This window comes from Lemur catta, chromosome X, assembly GCF_020740605.2.
Source record: "Lemur catta isolate mLemCat1 chromosome X, mLemCat1.pri, whole genome shotgun sequence".
NCBI classification, from domain to species: Eukaryota; Metazoa; Chordata; class Mammalia; order Primates; family Lemuridae; genus Lemur; species Lemur catta.
The window spans coordinates 24,293,288-24,309,531 of record NC_059155.1 but is presented as its reverse complement, the minus strand read 5'-3'; the positions used below and the strand labels follow the sequence as shown (position 1 = coordinate 24,309,531).

The following is a 16,244-nucleotide window of genomic DNA, read 5'->3' as shown; positions in this document are numbered from 1 at the left end:
CAAACTGGAAATGGCAAGAAGATTGACGGAAATCAATGGAGATACTGTAGACATTCTCTTTCAGGGGGAAAATACATTCGGAAACAGAAAAACAGATGGCATAGAGGTACAATCTTAATATATGACAAACCATAAACAACACAAAAATAAGGAAAATGTTCATTTTTTAACATAAATAAAAGAATTAAATATAAAGCTAGCTAAACCATCATATTCTATTTAAAATTTTTGATGAGCCAAAAAGTTAAACAAAAACCCTGCAGACTAGACAAAAATAGAATAGCCTAATTAGCTGTGGCTATAAGCTGAGATATCTGATGGCTATGGGCTGAATGGCTGTTACCTGAAACTTCCTATGTTGAACTCTAATCAGCAACGTGATAGTATTGGGAAGTATAGCCTTTAGGAAGTGATTAGGTCATGAGGGCAATGTACTCATAAATAGGATTAGTGCCCTTCTATAGGAGGTCCCAGAGAGCTGCCTTGCCCCTTTTACTATGTGAGGACACAGTGAGAGTGTGCCATCTATAAACCAGAAAGCAGGCTCTCACCAGACACTGAATTTGTAGGCACCTCAATTTTGGACTTCCCAGGCTCCTGAATTGTTGAGAAATAAATTTCTGTTGTTTATGAGCTATCAGTTTGTTATTTTAAAAATAACAGCCCAAATGGACTAAGACACTGATGTTAAAAATGAAGGATATCAGAAAAAAAAATTAATGCATTTAACTAATTAGAACAAAATATTACAGAGGAAATGTGAAGTATAAAAATTAAAAGAAGGTGGGCTTAGTGGATCGTGCTCATAATATGCCAGCACTCCCAGAGGCCGAGGTAGGACAATCACTTGAGGCTGGGAGTTCAAGACCAGCCTGGGCAATATAGCGAGACCTCATCTCTACAAAAAAAATTTTTAGTTATACCGGTAAGGTAGTGCATGCCTGTAGTCTCAGGTACTTGGGAGGCTGAGGAAGGAAGATCACTTGAGGCTGGGATTTGGAGGTTGCAGTGAGCTGTGATCACACCACTGCACTCGAACTCTGGGTGACAGAGCTGAGATCTAGTTTCAAAAAAACACAAAAATCTAAAATTTTTAAAAATAAATAAAAAGGAAACTAATGAAATGAAATATAATATAACTTAGATAATTTATCCCTTTGATAACATTAACCCAAATTGGGAACTGGAGAGAGAAAATTAATTTTTAAAATTAGGGAATTACTAAACCATAGCACAGTAATAATAATAAGACATTATTTTTTAAAAGCCAAATGTATATTCAAGACAATCACTTAAAACATTAAGCAAGAAAGAGTCCACATCCTAATCACAACTACATAAAAGCAAACTTTAACAAATGGATAAATGAAGGTGAATTAGAATGCTGAAAATGAATTTGTGCCTATTAAGTTCTCTATTCTGTAAAACTGGTAAAAGCTCAACTTAAGTATTTTTACATTTTACACGTAAAATTTCTATTTATTAGTCTCAATTGATATTTTAAATTTTGTTTATAAAACCATACGTATTTAGACAATTCTAGATTTGTTAACAAGTTTTGCATTTCAGATTTTATTAATAACAAAAAGCCTAAGTGGCTAATTCTCAGAAAACCATCTATGTGAACCTGTCATTGATTAAAGTCAATTCTATGAAGAAAAATTATTCCCTATAGCTTTTATAAATAAAAACTTTATTAGACAAGGATATGCCTCCAAATTTTTACTCATCTAAGAAACATGCACAAACAATAACATTTGTAATAACAACAGAGATCAAAATAACTTAATTCACTAAAGTGGACAGTGATTATATTAGGTGACTCAATCAAGAATTCTATACGGGCAGAACACTTCATATTTTAATGCCAGCTATATAAATTCAGGGGAAATTGAAAGCTCAAAGCCAAGATTTACATCATCTTATTTTCTGACCAAATAATGTCTTATTTTATGCCATTAAAAAATAATAATGTAGCAGAAAATTACTCAAGACACAGCTTAAAGGTCTTATGTCTGAATAGACAGATCCCTAAAGTTTTCAGAGGTGGTTGTTTTTCTTTCTAGTAAATAGTATATTTTTTAAATGCAATAAGAAAAATCAGGGCTATACTTTATATAACTCACTAAAGTTTTAAATGTACAAATAAACCGAGAAGAACACCATAAATATTACCTGCATAGCACTCTTGCCCATTTTAACAACTTCAAACAACATCATGTTTTCCACTCCATTCTGTTGGTGATGACCATTCATTCGGTTTGGACCAGAAGGAGGTTTTCCTCCTCCATTTCCACCTTTGCCCTTTTCTCCTGGGCCCTTTTTGCCTTTTTTACAAGTCTGCATAAAAAAAAAAAGTTGGTTAAGTTATACCACCATCCTTAAGATTTCAAAACAAAGCTACTGCAGAAGCAGCTGATAGGGAACATAATTAAAAGATGCTTAAACTTAAACTAAAGGAGAAGGCCATCTGCATATATCATAACAAAATGATACAGTTACAACAGGCTCTTTGTGGTGTCAATTTTTTTCATTTATACTACCATATCTCACATAACATTATATTAATAGTTAGAAGCAAAATTTCTACAGATAGACTGCACAGGTTCAAATTGCTATTCCTATGAGCTGAGTGATTTTAGACAAATTACTTAACCACACTGGGCTTCAGAGATGTTTTTTCTAGTGGGGATAAAACTGTGCCTACCCCATGGGTTTGCTGACACAACGAAAACCTAAGTACTTAGTAACATACCCAGCACATAATAAGGTCAGAAAAATATCTGCAACTGTTATCAATGTAAAATGAGAAAATACATGAAGAGGAGCTCAATAAATCATACTTAAATCTAAATTTGTTAGAAAGACCAAATTGAACACCGACACAAAACCCAGATTTGAATCAATTTTGAAAAGTAATGTGAAATCACATTAAAAACCTTCAACATATCAACAAAGTTTGAAAACCACTGCAAACATCCCTCTGAAGTATAATAAGAAAAATCCCAAGAGTGCAGTAAATCAGGGTGGCTGTCTCTAACCTTTAAAATACTCTCTTATGCTGCTTTAAGGTACATTGTGGAATAGGCAGTAAGAATAACAAAACTCTCTATCAAATAAGTAACTTATACTTAGTTCAACATTTTGACTTTATTTTTATTGTCTTATAAATCATTGTAGTGCTCTGAACAAGGAATTCTGAACAGTATGAACAGTTTTATCAATCTCATTCTTGTCCTATCTCCTCCCTCCAATACTTATTTATCATAAAAATTAAATCAATGAACACTATTGAAATAAAGCCTCATATAAAAAAGCTGTATTGGGGATGGGGGCCTCAAAAAAAATTACTGAAAAGGTTCCCTACATGCCTCAGTTATAAAATGTCTCCCACAGCTTTTATGCCTTGTTGAAGAAAAAAAGGTCATTCCCTAACTCAGAGTCCTCATTTCTAAAATGCTAGGGTTGGATTACAATCTTCATAGAAAAATTTTCCAATCCCTGGATTTGATGATTTCTAAGGTTTCTTGTAGACTTACATATTTCTATGATCTAGAAAGCAAGGGTCAGCAAACATTCTATGAAGTACTGGGTAATAAATATTTTAGGCTTTGTGGGCCACATACCATCTCTGTTGCATATTCATTTTTTTTTTTTGAGACAGGGTATCACTGTTGCCCAGGCTAGAGTGCAGTGGCATCATCATAGCTCACAGCAACCTCAAACTCCTGGGCTCAAGAGACCCTCCTACCTCAGCCTCCCAAGTAGCTGGGACTACAGGCATGCGCCACCACGCCTAGCTAATTTTTTTTATTTTGTGTGGAAATCAGAGCTCGCTGTGTTGCTCAGGCTAGTCTTAAACTCCTGGCCTCAAGTGAACCCCCCTTGGCCTCCCAAAGGATTACAGGCATGAGCCATTGCACCCAGCCACAAATTCTTATATTTACAATCCTTTAAAAATGTAAAAAAAAAAAAAAACGGTTCTTAGGATGTGGGCAGTACAAAAACAAACTGTGGTTTGCAGACCCCTGATCTACAGCCACATCTACAAATTTATTTCCACTACATGTGTCTGCACTTTATTTCACAGAGGGTCCCTTCCTCCTTCAAGAGTCTAAAACCACCCTATGCTTAACAGTTACTTCAAACTGCTTCCGAACACCTGAAAGATATATTCAATTTACATTACAGTAGTCCTCCCTTGAGTTTTGCTTTCCTCAGTTTCAGTTATACCTAATTTAGCCAAGGTCCAAAAATATTAGAAGGAAAATTCCAAAAATAAACAATTCATGAGTAGTGCAATGAAATCTCTCACCATCCCACTTTGTCCCGCCTGGGACATAAATCATCCCTTTGTCCAGCATATCCATGCGCCAGTTAGTTACTTAGTAGCCACCTTGGTTATCAGATTGAAAAAACATAGTATATACAAGTTCAGGGTTCTTGGTATATATCCCCAAGGATAAGAGGGGCTATTATATTTTGTAAATGAGATTCAGTCTTTGTGAACCTAATTCATTAATTCCTAATTGTAGAATGAAAAGCTTTTGTCCCTAGTAAAAGGAATTTCGGAGATAAGGGTGAAAGAAAAGATCAATTACAAAGAATACACCAGAAAAATATAAAATGTTAATGTAATTAACATGAAGCTATATATTTGTAATTTATCTATTAAATGCCTCAACAGTCCCTGTCGGTATGAAAAACTAATTAGCACAATTAAAATGGCTCAGCGGGTATGCTGTGTCAGAGGAAAAGAAATGTGCAAGGAGTGATAATACAAGTACAGAAGTAAACATGCTAACCTGTGTACAATCTTGGACAGAAAAAAAAATCTAAAAAAAGACTCTTGCGGCCAGGTGTGGTAGCTGGGAGGTGTGTGGCCTCCCAGAGTGCAAGGTGGGAGAATCACTAGAGGCCAGGAGTTTGAGACCAGCCTGAGCAACATAGTGAGATTCCCATTTCTACAAAAAACAGAAAAGCGTAGCCAGGTATGGTGGTGCACACCTGTAGCCCCAGCTACTTGGAGGCTAAGGCAGAAGGATCTCTTGAAGGAGGAGAATCACTTGAGCCTGGCAGTCTGAGGATGCAGTGAGCTATGATGATGCCACTGTACTCTATCACCAGCAACAGAGAGAGAGCCTGTCTCAAAAAAATAAATAAATAAACTTTCAGAGGTAGTATAGTAATAATGGGTTAAGGGCACAGACCTGGGCTCAAATTCTTTAATCACTGGGATTCTCTGGACCTCAGTTTCCTATCTATAAAATAAAGAAGTTTTCTAAACCACAAAGTTGTTCAAATATTTAGATTAATATATATAAAATTATTAGCACAGTCCATGGAACATACATAGTATGGTGTCAAAATGCAGTTGCTCTTATTATACTAACAAATCCTTGATCTATCTCCTAACACCTCACCCACAGCAGTGGCTATATAAACTTAACTAAACTGTGGCACAAAAACTTCAGCAAGTCCTCTATTCAGGTGCAACCAGGGACCTTGCCCAAAATTGTAAATTAAAGGCAAAAGTAGATTAAAGAAAAAGTGATTTTCTGATGAACAGCCCACTAGAATTAAAGCTATCTGTGAATAGTTACAATATTTCTGTTCATACTCCTCTCTCAAAATGTCTTTATAAGGAACTAAAAAAGCATATAAAATTAAGACATGAGTTACAAGCACTCTAAAAAAATTCCAGGAGCAGTTAAATAAATTATGTTCCATACATAAAATGTGATATTATGCCACCACTAAAAATTATACAGATGTCAATGTGGTGGCACCATGCCTATAGTCCCAGCTACTCAGGAGGCTGAGGCAGGAGAATCTCCTGAGCTTAGGAGTTGGAGGCTGGCTGGGCGAGGTGGCTCACGCCTGTAATCCTAGCACTCTGGAAGGCTGAGTTGGGAGGATCACTTGAGCTCAGGAGTTTGAGACCAGCCTGAGCAAGAGCAAGACCCCATTCTCTACAAAAAATAGAAAAAAATTAGCCTGGCATTGTGACGCCCACCTGTAGTCCCAGCTACTTGGGAGGCTGAGGCAGGAGGATCAGCTGAGCCCAGGAGTTTGAGGTTGCAGTGAGCTATGATGATGCCACTGCTCTCTAGCCAGGGTGACAGAGCGAGACTCTTATCTCAATAAAAAGGGGGGGGGAGTTCGAGGTCATAGTGTATTGTGTTATGACTGCACCTGTGAATAGCCACTTTACTTCAGCCTGGGCAATATAGAGAGACTTCTTCTCAAAAAATAAATAAATAAATAAATAAATAAATAAATAGAATAGAATAGAATAGAATAGAATAGAATAGAATAGAATAGAATAATAAAAATTGCAAAGAGTTTTACATTCACTGATAGGGAAGTTCTTGACAACATACCACCGAATTTTTGAAGCACAATCATCAATGTGCATACTATGATTCCATTTAAGTAAAATTCTGTATGCATGTTTATGTATAGGTGTATGTATTATATAAATATTCATAAAAATATTTAAAGAATAAATTACCTCTGAGTAATAGGATTATGGAAAAATTTCACTTTGTTCAATGTAAATTTCTGTATTGTTTAGTCTTTTTCAAAGTAAGTATGGGTCATGAGAAAATATAAATCCAATTTTTATTTTATTTATTTATTTATTTTTTCAAACGTACTTTTCAAAACAGCAAAATGATTTAACCATTCACCAAGTTATCCATAGCCCTTAGGCTACCCACTCATCCTCATACTTGCATTCTACTGATTCAGAACTTTGTCAGTTTTAATCCTTAACATACTTATAAAGAGTAAAATGATTATCCATTGTAACTGATTAGACACAAAACTAGTTGTAGGTTACATTTTTAGAGTGCTTTAGAATAAAAAATTTTATATATTTCTTTGCTTTATATTTTACTCATGGGAAAATAAAAATAAAAACAATAGGATATCACATTTTGCTTACCATACTGTGCTTTACAAAATAAAATACTGGAAACAATAATGTATTATTATTATTAATTCCAACTTTACAGCATTGGAAATAGATAATCAGAAGCTATTTGGTCTAGAAGACAAAAGGACCACATTTATTCAGAAGGCTTACCACACCAATCACCCCCCCCAAAAGCCATTTTTAAAAGATAACATCTGAGACATACCTAAATGTATGTATTTATCTCATCTGAGATAACTATACACACACACATGTGCATGCACACTATCTTAAAAGCCAAAATAAAGTCACATATTTGATACGTACTTTTCCTTTGCCTTGCTTTTGGTTTTTTCCTTCAATGTCTTCAAAATCTGTGTCAGAAGAAAAATGTGTCTCTGACTCCCTGTGACAAGAAGATAAGCAATAATTAGAAACGTAGATGGAGTTTCTAAGTTTTGGCATATTTTCTAAAAGAAAGGCTTGGTTAACTCATTACAAAACTCCATATTATAATTAAAATAATTAAGATGCTTTCCCAAAACATGATACTACAGCACATTACCAAACATACAAGATTACTTTACCAACTACAAAAAAACCCTCTAAAATATAAATACCTAAACATTTTTTTATTTTGTTCGCTTTTAATCAAAGCATGAAAAATAAACCAGTGGCTCTCAAAATTTAACCCTAGGGACGGACTGTGGTGTTCTAATGACTGGTTTCATTTTCTGGTTTCCAGACCACAGTGCTGAGGGAAAACTGTATTTTAACACTAGGCACTGAATGAACCTAATCAAGGAATTTTAGCAATATTATAGACCCTCTGATTTCTCCTACCTCATTCAAAAAATATTTATAAATCTAGGTTTGAGCACTCTACAAAATATGTATTTCTGAAAGGGTATACATAAAACATTTTTATAAACTACTTTAAATCATTTGAAATACAGTAGGGAAGTGTGCTAAGTGATCAAAATGCTTTATGAAGTAAAGTGCTAGTGAGCTATAGTCAGGAGAACCAGTTCTGGTACTAAGTAACTCTGATCTTGTACAAGTAACAACCTCGCAATCTTCTCATCTATAAATAATTTATATGCAAGAAAGTATGAAATCTTTAAAAGTCTCTTCAATCTCCCACATATGAAACTATAGTCCTAAAAAAACTGTCCCTTGTTTTACATGAGGGGTGGAACCACTTTGTATAATCTGGATTTTCTCACACACATGGAAGCAGACTGCTTTAAAATAAACATGTGTGATGCTTTCTATATGTGTAAACAAGGGTCTATCTAAATACCCTCATTTATATGTTTAAGGCAAGGCATACTTACATTGGTATTTGGGTCACAATAAATTTTAGAATTGAGCCACATTCATAAAGGTTTTACCATCCTAAATGTGTAAACCTAGTACCTGTTTTGCTTAAAATAACTAACATCAAAAAGGCTATCTTTATAAAGTTAGTCTTTTCAATCTAGATTTCTTCTATTTCCATTTTTATTGCTATAATAACCAGCTGTCCAGAGGCTATGAGGTAGCACAGACTGTGAGACAGGAATACTTCATAAATCTAAAGTAATGGTTAAGTTGCTAGCAGGAAAAAAAAATACTGTTTAGAGCACTTACCTACAAAGTAATTTAAACAATGTATTGAAGATGGTGGCAATCCTAACTATGTCCTAAAATGTTGAGAGGAAAGGGCCTGTAATAAAATACTATTACCCAGAGTTAATGCACCAAAAACTGAATGACTACTATAATATTAACCCTGAAACTCATGTCTATTACATCTTAAGATTGTTATTATCAATATTCTTCTCACATTCCTACATGGCCTTGAAAAAAACTGAAAATGTTTTTAAATATCTTGGTGTACAAAATAATATTTCTTTCTTCCCAAGATGTGTGGGACACCAGCTCTCTTAGAGAGCTCAGTAACTGCTATAAATCTGTGAACAATCACTAGTCTTTGCAACACTCCAATGGCCACAGAGTAATCAAAGGCTCAATTACACTTTTAATCCTAATCTCCAGGCTATCCCAACTAAAAGAATGAGCTAGTAGAGGTACGATTACTAACTGAAAAACCTTCTCAAGAAAGCTAAAGTGAGTAATCAGGATGAGAGTCTAAAATATCCCCAGAGAGGAAACATTCTCCTGTCTTTCTTCAATGCTTTCATGTGTTTATAAGATCAAAACCACCACCACCAAAAAAAATATCCTATATCCTAGGTGAAATAACATATACGCTTATGGAGCATACTATGTTAACCATTTAGTGGCTTGAAGCATCATGAATCATCAATCACATGACCAAATCTTCCACTCCTCTTTACTGTCCCTGCCCCTGACATACCCAATCAAATGCTAGGTCTACTCTACCTCCATATCAATTTCCTTTTATCTGTTATCTTATTTCAAGCCCTAATTATTCAAGATATTCTATTAGTCAACAGTCTAGTTGATAATACAAACCTTTTTAATTGTCTATAATCTTAATGTATTTAAGAAATTTCATAATCTTCTCTTTGTATCTTTAAACTATGAGTTCATAAAGGTGGCAGAAGTATCTAACTTAATTCTTTGCAGAATCTAACGTTCCTGTATACAGCAGAAACTTAGTTATTTTTAACAAAGGTAATAAATAACTTTGACAAAGAAATTAAAGACTTGGAATACATAAAATCCCATTAAAGATACTGTTTGGGAGGAACCTTAATATCGCTGACCCCAATAGATTCTACCAAATCTCCACTAAAGGTAACAAAATTACTAAAAATATGAAAATCTGCATAACATCAAAAGCAAATACTGGCTGCCATTATGTACAATGGGGTCTATCCAGTGTTTTCAAAATTTGTAGCAACGAAACTCTCTTGTCAAATCAAGTCTCATGGAAATATAATGTTCGGTGGGTGGGTGGGAGTGTACCATTTGTGTTGTGTGTGTGTAAAATAAAGTTAAAGGGATTCACAGGCAGTTTAAAGTTCACTTTTCACTGAGGCACCTCATGAAACTATAGCTTAATATGAATGTCACTGTTACATATGGTAGTTCAAAATCTTTCTTACATCAAAATCCAAGGAGTAATTGGAATAAAAGTTGACTAGTGAGTATAGGTAGCTTTTAAGAAAGGGGTAAAGATGATATCTATGTTGAAATCACTTTATCGATCAATATGCATGTAATCTGTTTTTGCAAAAATTATGGGCTGCATGTTCTGCTCTCCTAGATTTGTTTTTAGTCTATTATCATTTGATTTTATAACAAAAACCTGACTTTAAATCCTAAATAGTACTGCATGGTATATATTGCTCACTAATGAGAAAACTTAATTTTCTAAGAATCTCATGATGCTCCCTTCAAAGCAGTTGCTTTTGCAAAATAATGTACGGACTCAGAACTACACACAAAAAATAATTTGTGCAGTATATAAATTAAAAAATAAATTTAAAACATAACACCAAAGAAGTAGGGAATAATTACTATTACAGAGGCCAATGAGCATTGATATAAACTGTTTCAAAGTATAAATGCTACGGCAAATATTAGATCTTCTTAAGCAGAAGTAAAAAAAAAATTTTTGAGAGTCTTACTCCAACACCCCGGGTAGAGTACAATGGCATCATCATAGCTCATTGCAACCTCGAACTCCTGGGCTCAAGCGATCCTCCTGCCTCAGCCCCCAGAGTAGATGGGACTACAGGTGCCCACCACCACACCTGGCTAATTTTTTTCTATTTTTGGTAGAGGCGGGGTCTTGCTCTTGCTCAGGGTGGTCTTAAACTCCTAACTTCAAGGGATCCTCCTGCCTCAGCCTCCCAGAGTGCTAGGATTACAGACGTGAGCCACCGTGCCCGGCCAAACAGAAATAAACCTAACTCAAGGTAATATATTTCCCATTTTGTGGGGAAAAGGGATATTAAAAATTATCATAATATAATTTACTTACTGTAGTAGATTAAAATCAGTTGGTATTTCTGGAGCTGCTATCATTTCTTTATCATCTTCTGGAACACCTCAATGTCAGAAATATATTCATATATTTACGTGGGTAAAATGATGGTTTGCTTCTTTATTCTAAGACAGATAACCCCTTAAAAAAGGAGAAAATAACATATTTATTACAAACACACCAAAAATATTAGGAAGAGACATCCATACCCAAAAGCTAAATTCCCCGCTGATATGTTTTGGTAAACAAGGATTTTGCTCCCCTGCATTGACTGCTTTTTCTAGATATGGATTTGTTACAACTCTTGCAGCCCCATAGTAATAATGACACACAGGAAAAAGGAAGCTTGTATAACTATTATTTTTAAAATTTTTATGATTCTCTAGCCTAGCTCCATGTATATACATTAATACATCCTAAATAGGAACAAGATGGGACTCTTTCACTGGTCCTGCAATCCCTGTGACAATGTTAAACCATAATACAAGATGCCTGAAGATTTACAGCTTTTTGCTGATGGTGTACAGATACAGTTAAAAGGAGCTAATAAAAAACCTAAGATATAATTTTAAAACACTTTAAAAAACAGGTTCTTCTACCCTAGAGGAAACATACATTCCAAAGCCTGACATTAAACAACCACTTCATGATAATACCACACTGTGTTGAAAAGAGAAGGGAAAAAAAAACATTAGATTTTATCTATTCCTCCCTCAAGGAACTTACAATCAATTTAAACACCAATAATATCGTATGGACAACAGATGAATGCCATTTGTGACCAAAGTAAGTACATGTCTGGCCACAGAAAGGGCATTATTTCTAGTTTTGAAGGTCAAAGATGCATTTCCTAAATGAGAGAATGATCTAAAAGCAAATGACCAGTGTATAACGAGGAGAAAACAGGCTAAAGCTAAGGTCTGAAGCTCTTAGTCTTCTGTGTACTTTTCTGTTAAAATTTTCTTTCTGTTGTTTTTTCTTTTATTTCCAAGTAAATTTAGTACTTGGTGGCCACCTAATGAAAAAGTAGGTAAGAACAAACATATTAAATAAATTATAAATGCTCAGATATATCATATTTACAAACTCCTAATGATCTCTTCCAATGAAGTAGACATCACAAAAGAAACAGCTCAGGTTTTCTATTAACTTAAATCTCTAAAACAGATCATAAATGGCTACTAATATTTAACATACAGAAGTTCAGAATACTGCATTTCCTAGCTGACTCTAGTAAAGCTAAAGTAAAATATTAGTTTTTGTTCACAAAAATATATAAGTAAGGCAACAAGAGAAACAAGAATGAATAATCCACAAAATAACCATGAATAATCAAGAATTATATATACCATTGAGTTTATCTTTCTTCTGAAAAACACTCAGATTGCAAAATCTTTAGATATAAATGCTAATATGGTCTTCAAAGGAGAAGGCCCTAAGTCACTGTACCAGGACTGTTCCCCTCCAAGACCAATAATTGTTAGTCTGGCTTTATTCATAGTTAACACAAGGAATTGTCCAAGTAGTACACCAGAGTTTTGAGGCTTGTTATCATATGTAGGATATGCCTTTACCTCTTAAAATGCTAATTTATTTTAGAAAGAAAACTGTTTTTTAAAAGAAAACTATTTTATTTTTTTAAAGGGAATTCGAGAGGCGCAGTTCTAATAAATTCTAACCAACAGTTCAGGTCATCTAAATGGCAAGATGGAAATAAACTGGCCATGTGATCCTTGCCATGTCTGTCTGTCTGCCTCTCTGAGCATTTTATAAACACCAAACTTACTGCTTTCTTTCAATATAGTTTTTACACAAACTTTTTTTTTTTTTTTTTTAGACAGAGTCTCGCTTTGTTGCCGGTGCTAGAGTGAGTGCCGTGGCATCAGCCTAGCTCACAGCAACCTCAAACTCCTGGGCTTCAGCGATCCTACTGCCTCAGCCTCCCGGGTAGCTGAGACTACAGGCATGCGCCACCATGCCCGGCTAATTTTTGCTATATATATTTTAGTTGGCCAGATAATTTCTTTCTATTTTTTTAGTAGAGACGGGGTCTCGCTCTTGCTCAGGCTGGTCTCAAACTCCTGACCTTGAGCGATCCACCCGCCTTGGCCTCCCAGAGTGCTAGGATTACAGGCATGAGCCACTGTGCCCGGCCAAATATAGTTTTTACACAAACTTTAAAGATATTTCATAAATGTAGTCTCCTAAGGAATCACAGGTGAGGAACATAAAAAATGCATCAGCTCTGAAAAGCAAGGAGCACTAAACAAAATACTGTGTGATATACCACATTACTGTGAATAGCACAAAATTAATTTCTAGTGTAAAAAAGAAAGAAGTCTTACCAGGTCAAATTATCTTGCACAGGATAGGCTATACTAACATGTACTTGGTAATTTGAAACCAAATGAAAGATTTTGCCTATATTTTTAAAAGAAAAAAATATTGTGTCATGGTCTGACAGACTTAGAAAAAATTATTGAACTGGTCAATTCCCTACCCCAGCTAAATATTTGTTTTTTAAAATCCATCCAGGTAAAAGTACCTACCATGTGCCAAACACAATGCTGGCCAAAGGGAATACTGTAATAAACAGGAGAGCAAAGATCCTTGCCCTTACTACCTATACGAGAAACGTGAAAACATTTATTTCTACTAGAAGGCACCTACCTCTTATAGCCACCTAATATTATTAAACGTAAGAATGCTAATTCCATGTATCTGGGCTTTTGCTATTTTGATCATTCTCTAAACAACTGATTTGCCATCAAAACAGTTTATCATAGCTCAACAAAAACTGTAAAGTTGGTTTGTAACTTAAAAGGGAAAGAACACAAAGGATAAGTTTGCATTGTTTTTTTTTAAAGAATATAAACTTTAATCTATATGAAGAGCTAAGAATATTTACATTTTTATTTTAAATATCTACAGCTGCATATATATACAGTTTGCTTCCCCCAAAGACTTGAATTAAAAATTTCACATCATTTTCAAATGTGCTTAATACCATTTGACCTAAATTGGGAAACTCAAAACTACAAAAATTATGTTATGCTCAAATAAGAGTTTAAAAATCAAACTTACCACACCATAACTGGACTACTGTAGGTTATTAACTTTTTAAAAAATATCCTCAAAGATCACAAGGTGGAGCTATTACCTAGTGTCAAGGAAAACTTTGAGGTCTCTCACATGTACCAATTCTCTGTAACTACTGTAAGAGTTAACATTCCAACAGCTTTGGAAGATAAAACATAAAAATAAGTCTCAATCACTATTTTCCTTTTGGGAAAAAAACTTACGTAACAACAACTAGCTTCTGCTTCTCCTTACTGAAAATTGAGCAATCACATTTGTAGACAGGATGAATAACACACATTGAAGTAAAACCAGGCTGGGCATGGTGGCTCATGCCTATAATCCCAGCACTTTGGGATGCTCAGGTGGAAGGATTCCTTGAGGCCAGGAATTAGAGACTAGCCTGGGCAACATAGCGAGATTTCTCTACAAAAAAATTTAAAATTAGCCTGGCCTAGTGGCACACACCAGTAGTCCTAGCTACTGGGGAGGTTAAGGAAAGAGGATCACTTGACCCTAGGCGGACTAGGTTGCAGAAAGCTACAAGTTAGCACCACTGCACTCCAGCCTGGTCAAAAAACAAATAAATAAATAAAACCATTTCCTTAGGTTCACATGTACAGTATGCTACCATTCACTTATAAGTATTGGACTAAAAAGTAATAGGTCATCATATATTTTTAATTTTAAACACTACATTCAAATAAACACTCTTAGGAGCATTAGTTTTGATAAAAACATATATAAAAGCTGAAAATCACCATAACTTTTCAAGTTATTATATAAGTAGTAGGTGTCTATGGCCTGTTGCTCAAAGTTTAAATTACAAATTAAATTCAGTAAGAAAAAATTTTTTCTTCTACTTCTAAACACCCATCAGATACCTATTACTATAGCATATTGACACAAATATGCAAAAATTATGATTATGTTTGCATCTTTTGTGTTTTTTTGTCTCAACTGATATGGGAAATGTTTGCATCCTTAACTCTGAAAAATGACTTGCTAAATTCATTAAAATTACTCCCCCCCCCAAAAAAGCACACATAAAACATCCTGATATCTTCCTTTGATATTGTTTAAAAATCTTAAGGTAATCTTTTTCGCTTTTTGCTAAAAGAATGATTATTTTAAAGGTCTTTTAACTCAATCTCAAGTGGTCTCAAGACAAAAAATAAAAAGCTGCAAAGCCATCACTAATAAGATTCCTCAGAATCCGTATGCTATTGAAGAGTACGGGCAGGGGTGGCACTTAAGTAGCTGGCCTATTAATTCTCTCACTAAAAATGTAGAAATATTCAACTACTAAAAACTGGCACATTCACACACCACATGCGATTCCCCTATCTTCACACTCCTCCCAAAAGGACCACATACTTCCACCAATAAAGGATCACATCCAGGAAATGTCTACACCCTTCTAAAATGCTACCATCATCATAACACAAATACTGAAGAATAGGAATTACCCAAATGCCCAATCATGGATTAAGAGACAGTACATCGATGTAACTAATATAACATTCATGCAATGAAACTATTTATAACTGTGTACCAATGTGGGTAAAGTATGATATGTTAAAAACCATACATTTGGATGTAATATTAACAATGAAAAAAACAAAGGAATCAGTTAACATACCAGGGTGGTGAAAATGTGGATGAGCTTTAAAATTTTAATTTATGATCTTACCATTAACAAAAAAAGTAAATTATGGGGGGGTTAGTTTTTAATGTACTCTATTAAAATCTGAACTACCTAAGGAATTATAATATAAAACTCAAAACTATGCTGTTTGTTAAAATTTATTCATACTTCATGTTCATAACCTTATAAACTTAAACATGTACAAAAACTGAGTTCTATAACAAAATTGTCTTCATTATGTTTGCCCACTCAAGATTAGCAGGGAACAGAAACTTTGTTCTTACAGACTCCTGACAGCAGGACCCAAGGGTATGTTCCTTTTATTGGCCTATGTACTTTTTCAGGAGACAGCAGACAAGTCTGTCATTTAGTCTAAGGCTGTGATTGCTAAAAGGTAAACTAGTTGCTGCAATAGTACATTTGATTAAAACAGGAAAGTGAGTATCCTTTCAATGTCAAATGATACATGGCAACTTTAGTCCACAGTGTAAGAAATGAACAGCTCACCCAAAATTTAGATATAAATACCTACCTTCAAAAAGAGGGGGAAAAAAAAACCCTACTGCCCCTTTGATGATTAATAACCTTTAAAAAAATTCTCCTTTCCCAAAAGATATTTTTCTTCCCTCTTTTAATAT

General features: G+C 34.5%; 1 protein-coding gene across 4 annotated transcripts in view; it reads right to left on the bottom strand.

The window, feature by feature from the left end:
- The window catches only part of STAG2 (stromal antigen 2), a 125,399-nt gene that overhangs the window by 63,675 nt on the left and 45,480 nt on the right, over nucleotides 1–16,244 (bottom strand). For all 4 annotated transcript variants that reach the window (XM_045538455.1, XM_045538458.1, XM_045538457.1 and 1 more), the window contains 3 exons: nucleotides 10,878–11,021; nucleotides 7,247–7,325; nucleotides 2,176–2,340 (listed from right to left, as the gene is read on the bottom strand). In XM_045538455.1, the coding sequence (XP_045394411.1) occupies nucleotides 2,176–2,340; nucleotides 7,247–7,325; nucleotides 10,878–10,921 (288 nt within the window). In that variant the 5' untranslated portion in view covers nucleotides 10,922–11,021. The remainder of the gene's footprint in view (nucleotides 1–2,175; nucleotides 2,341–7,246; nucleotides 7,326–10,877; nucleotides 11,022–16,244) is intronic.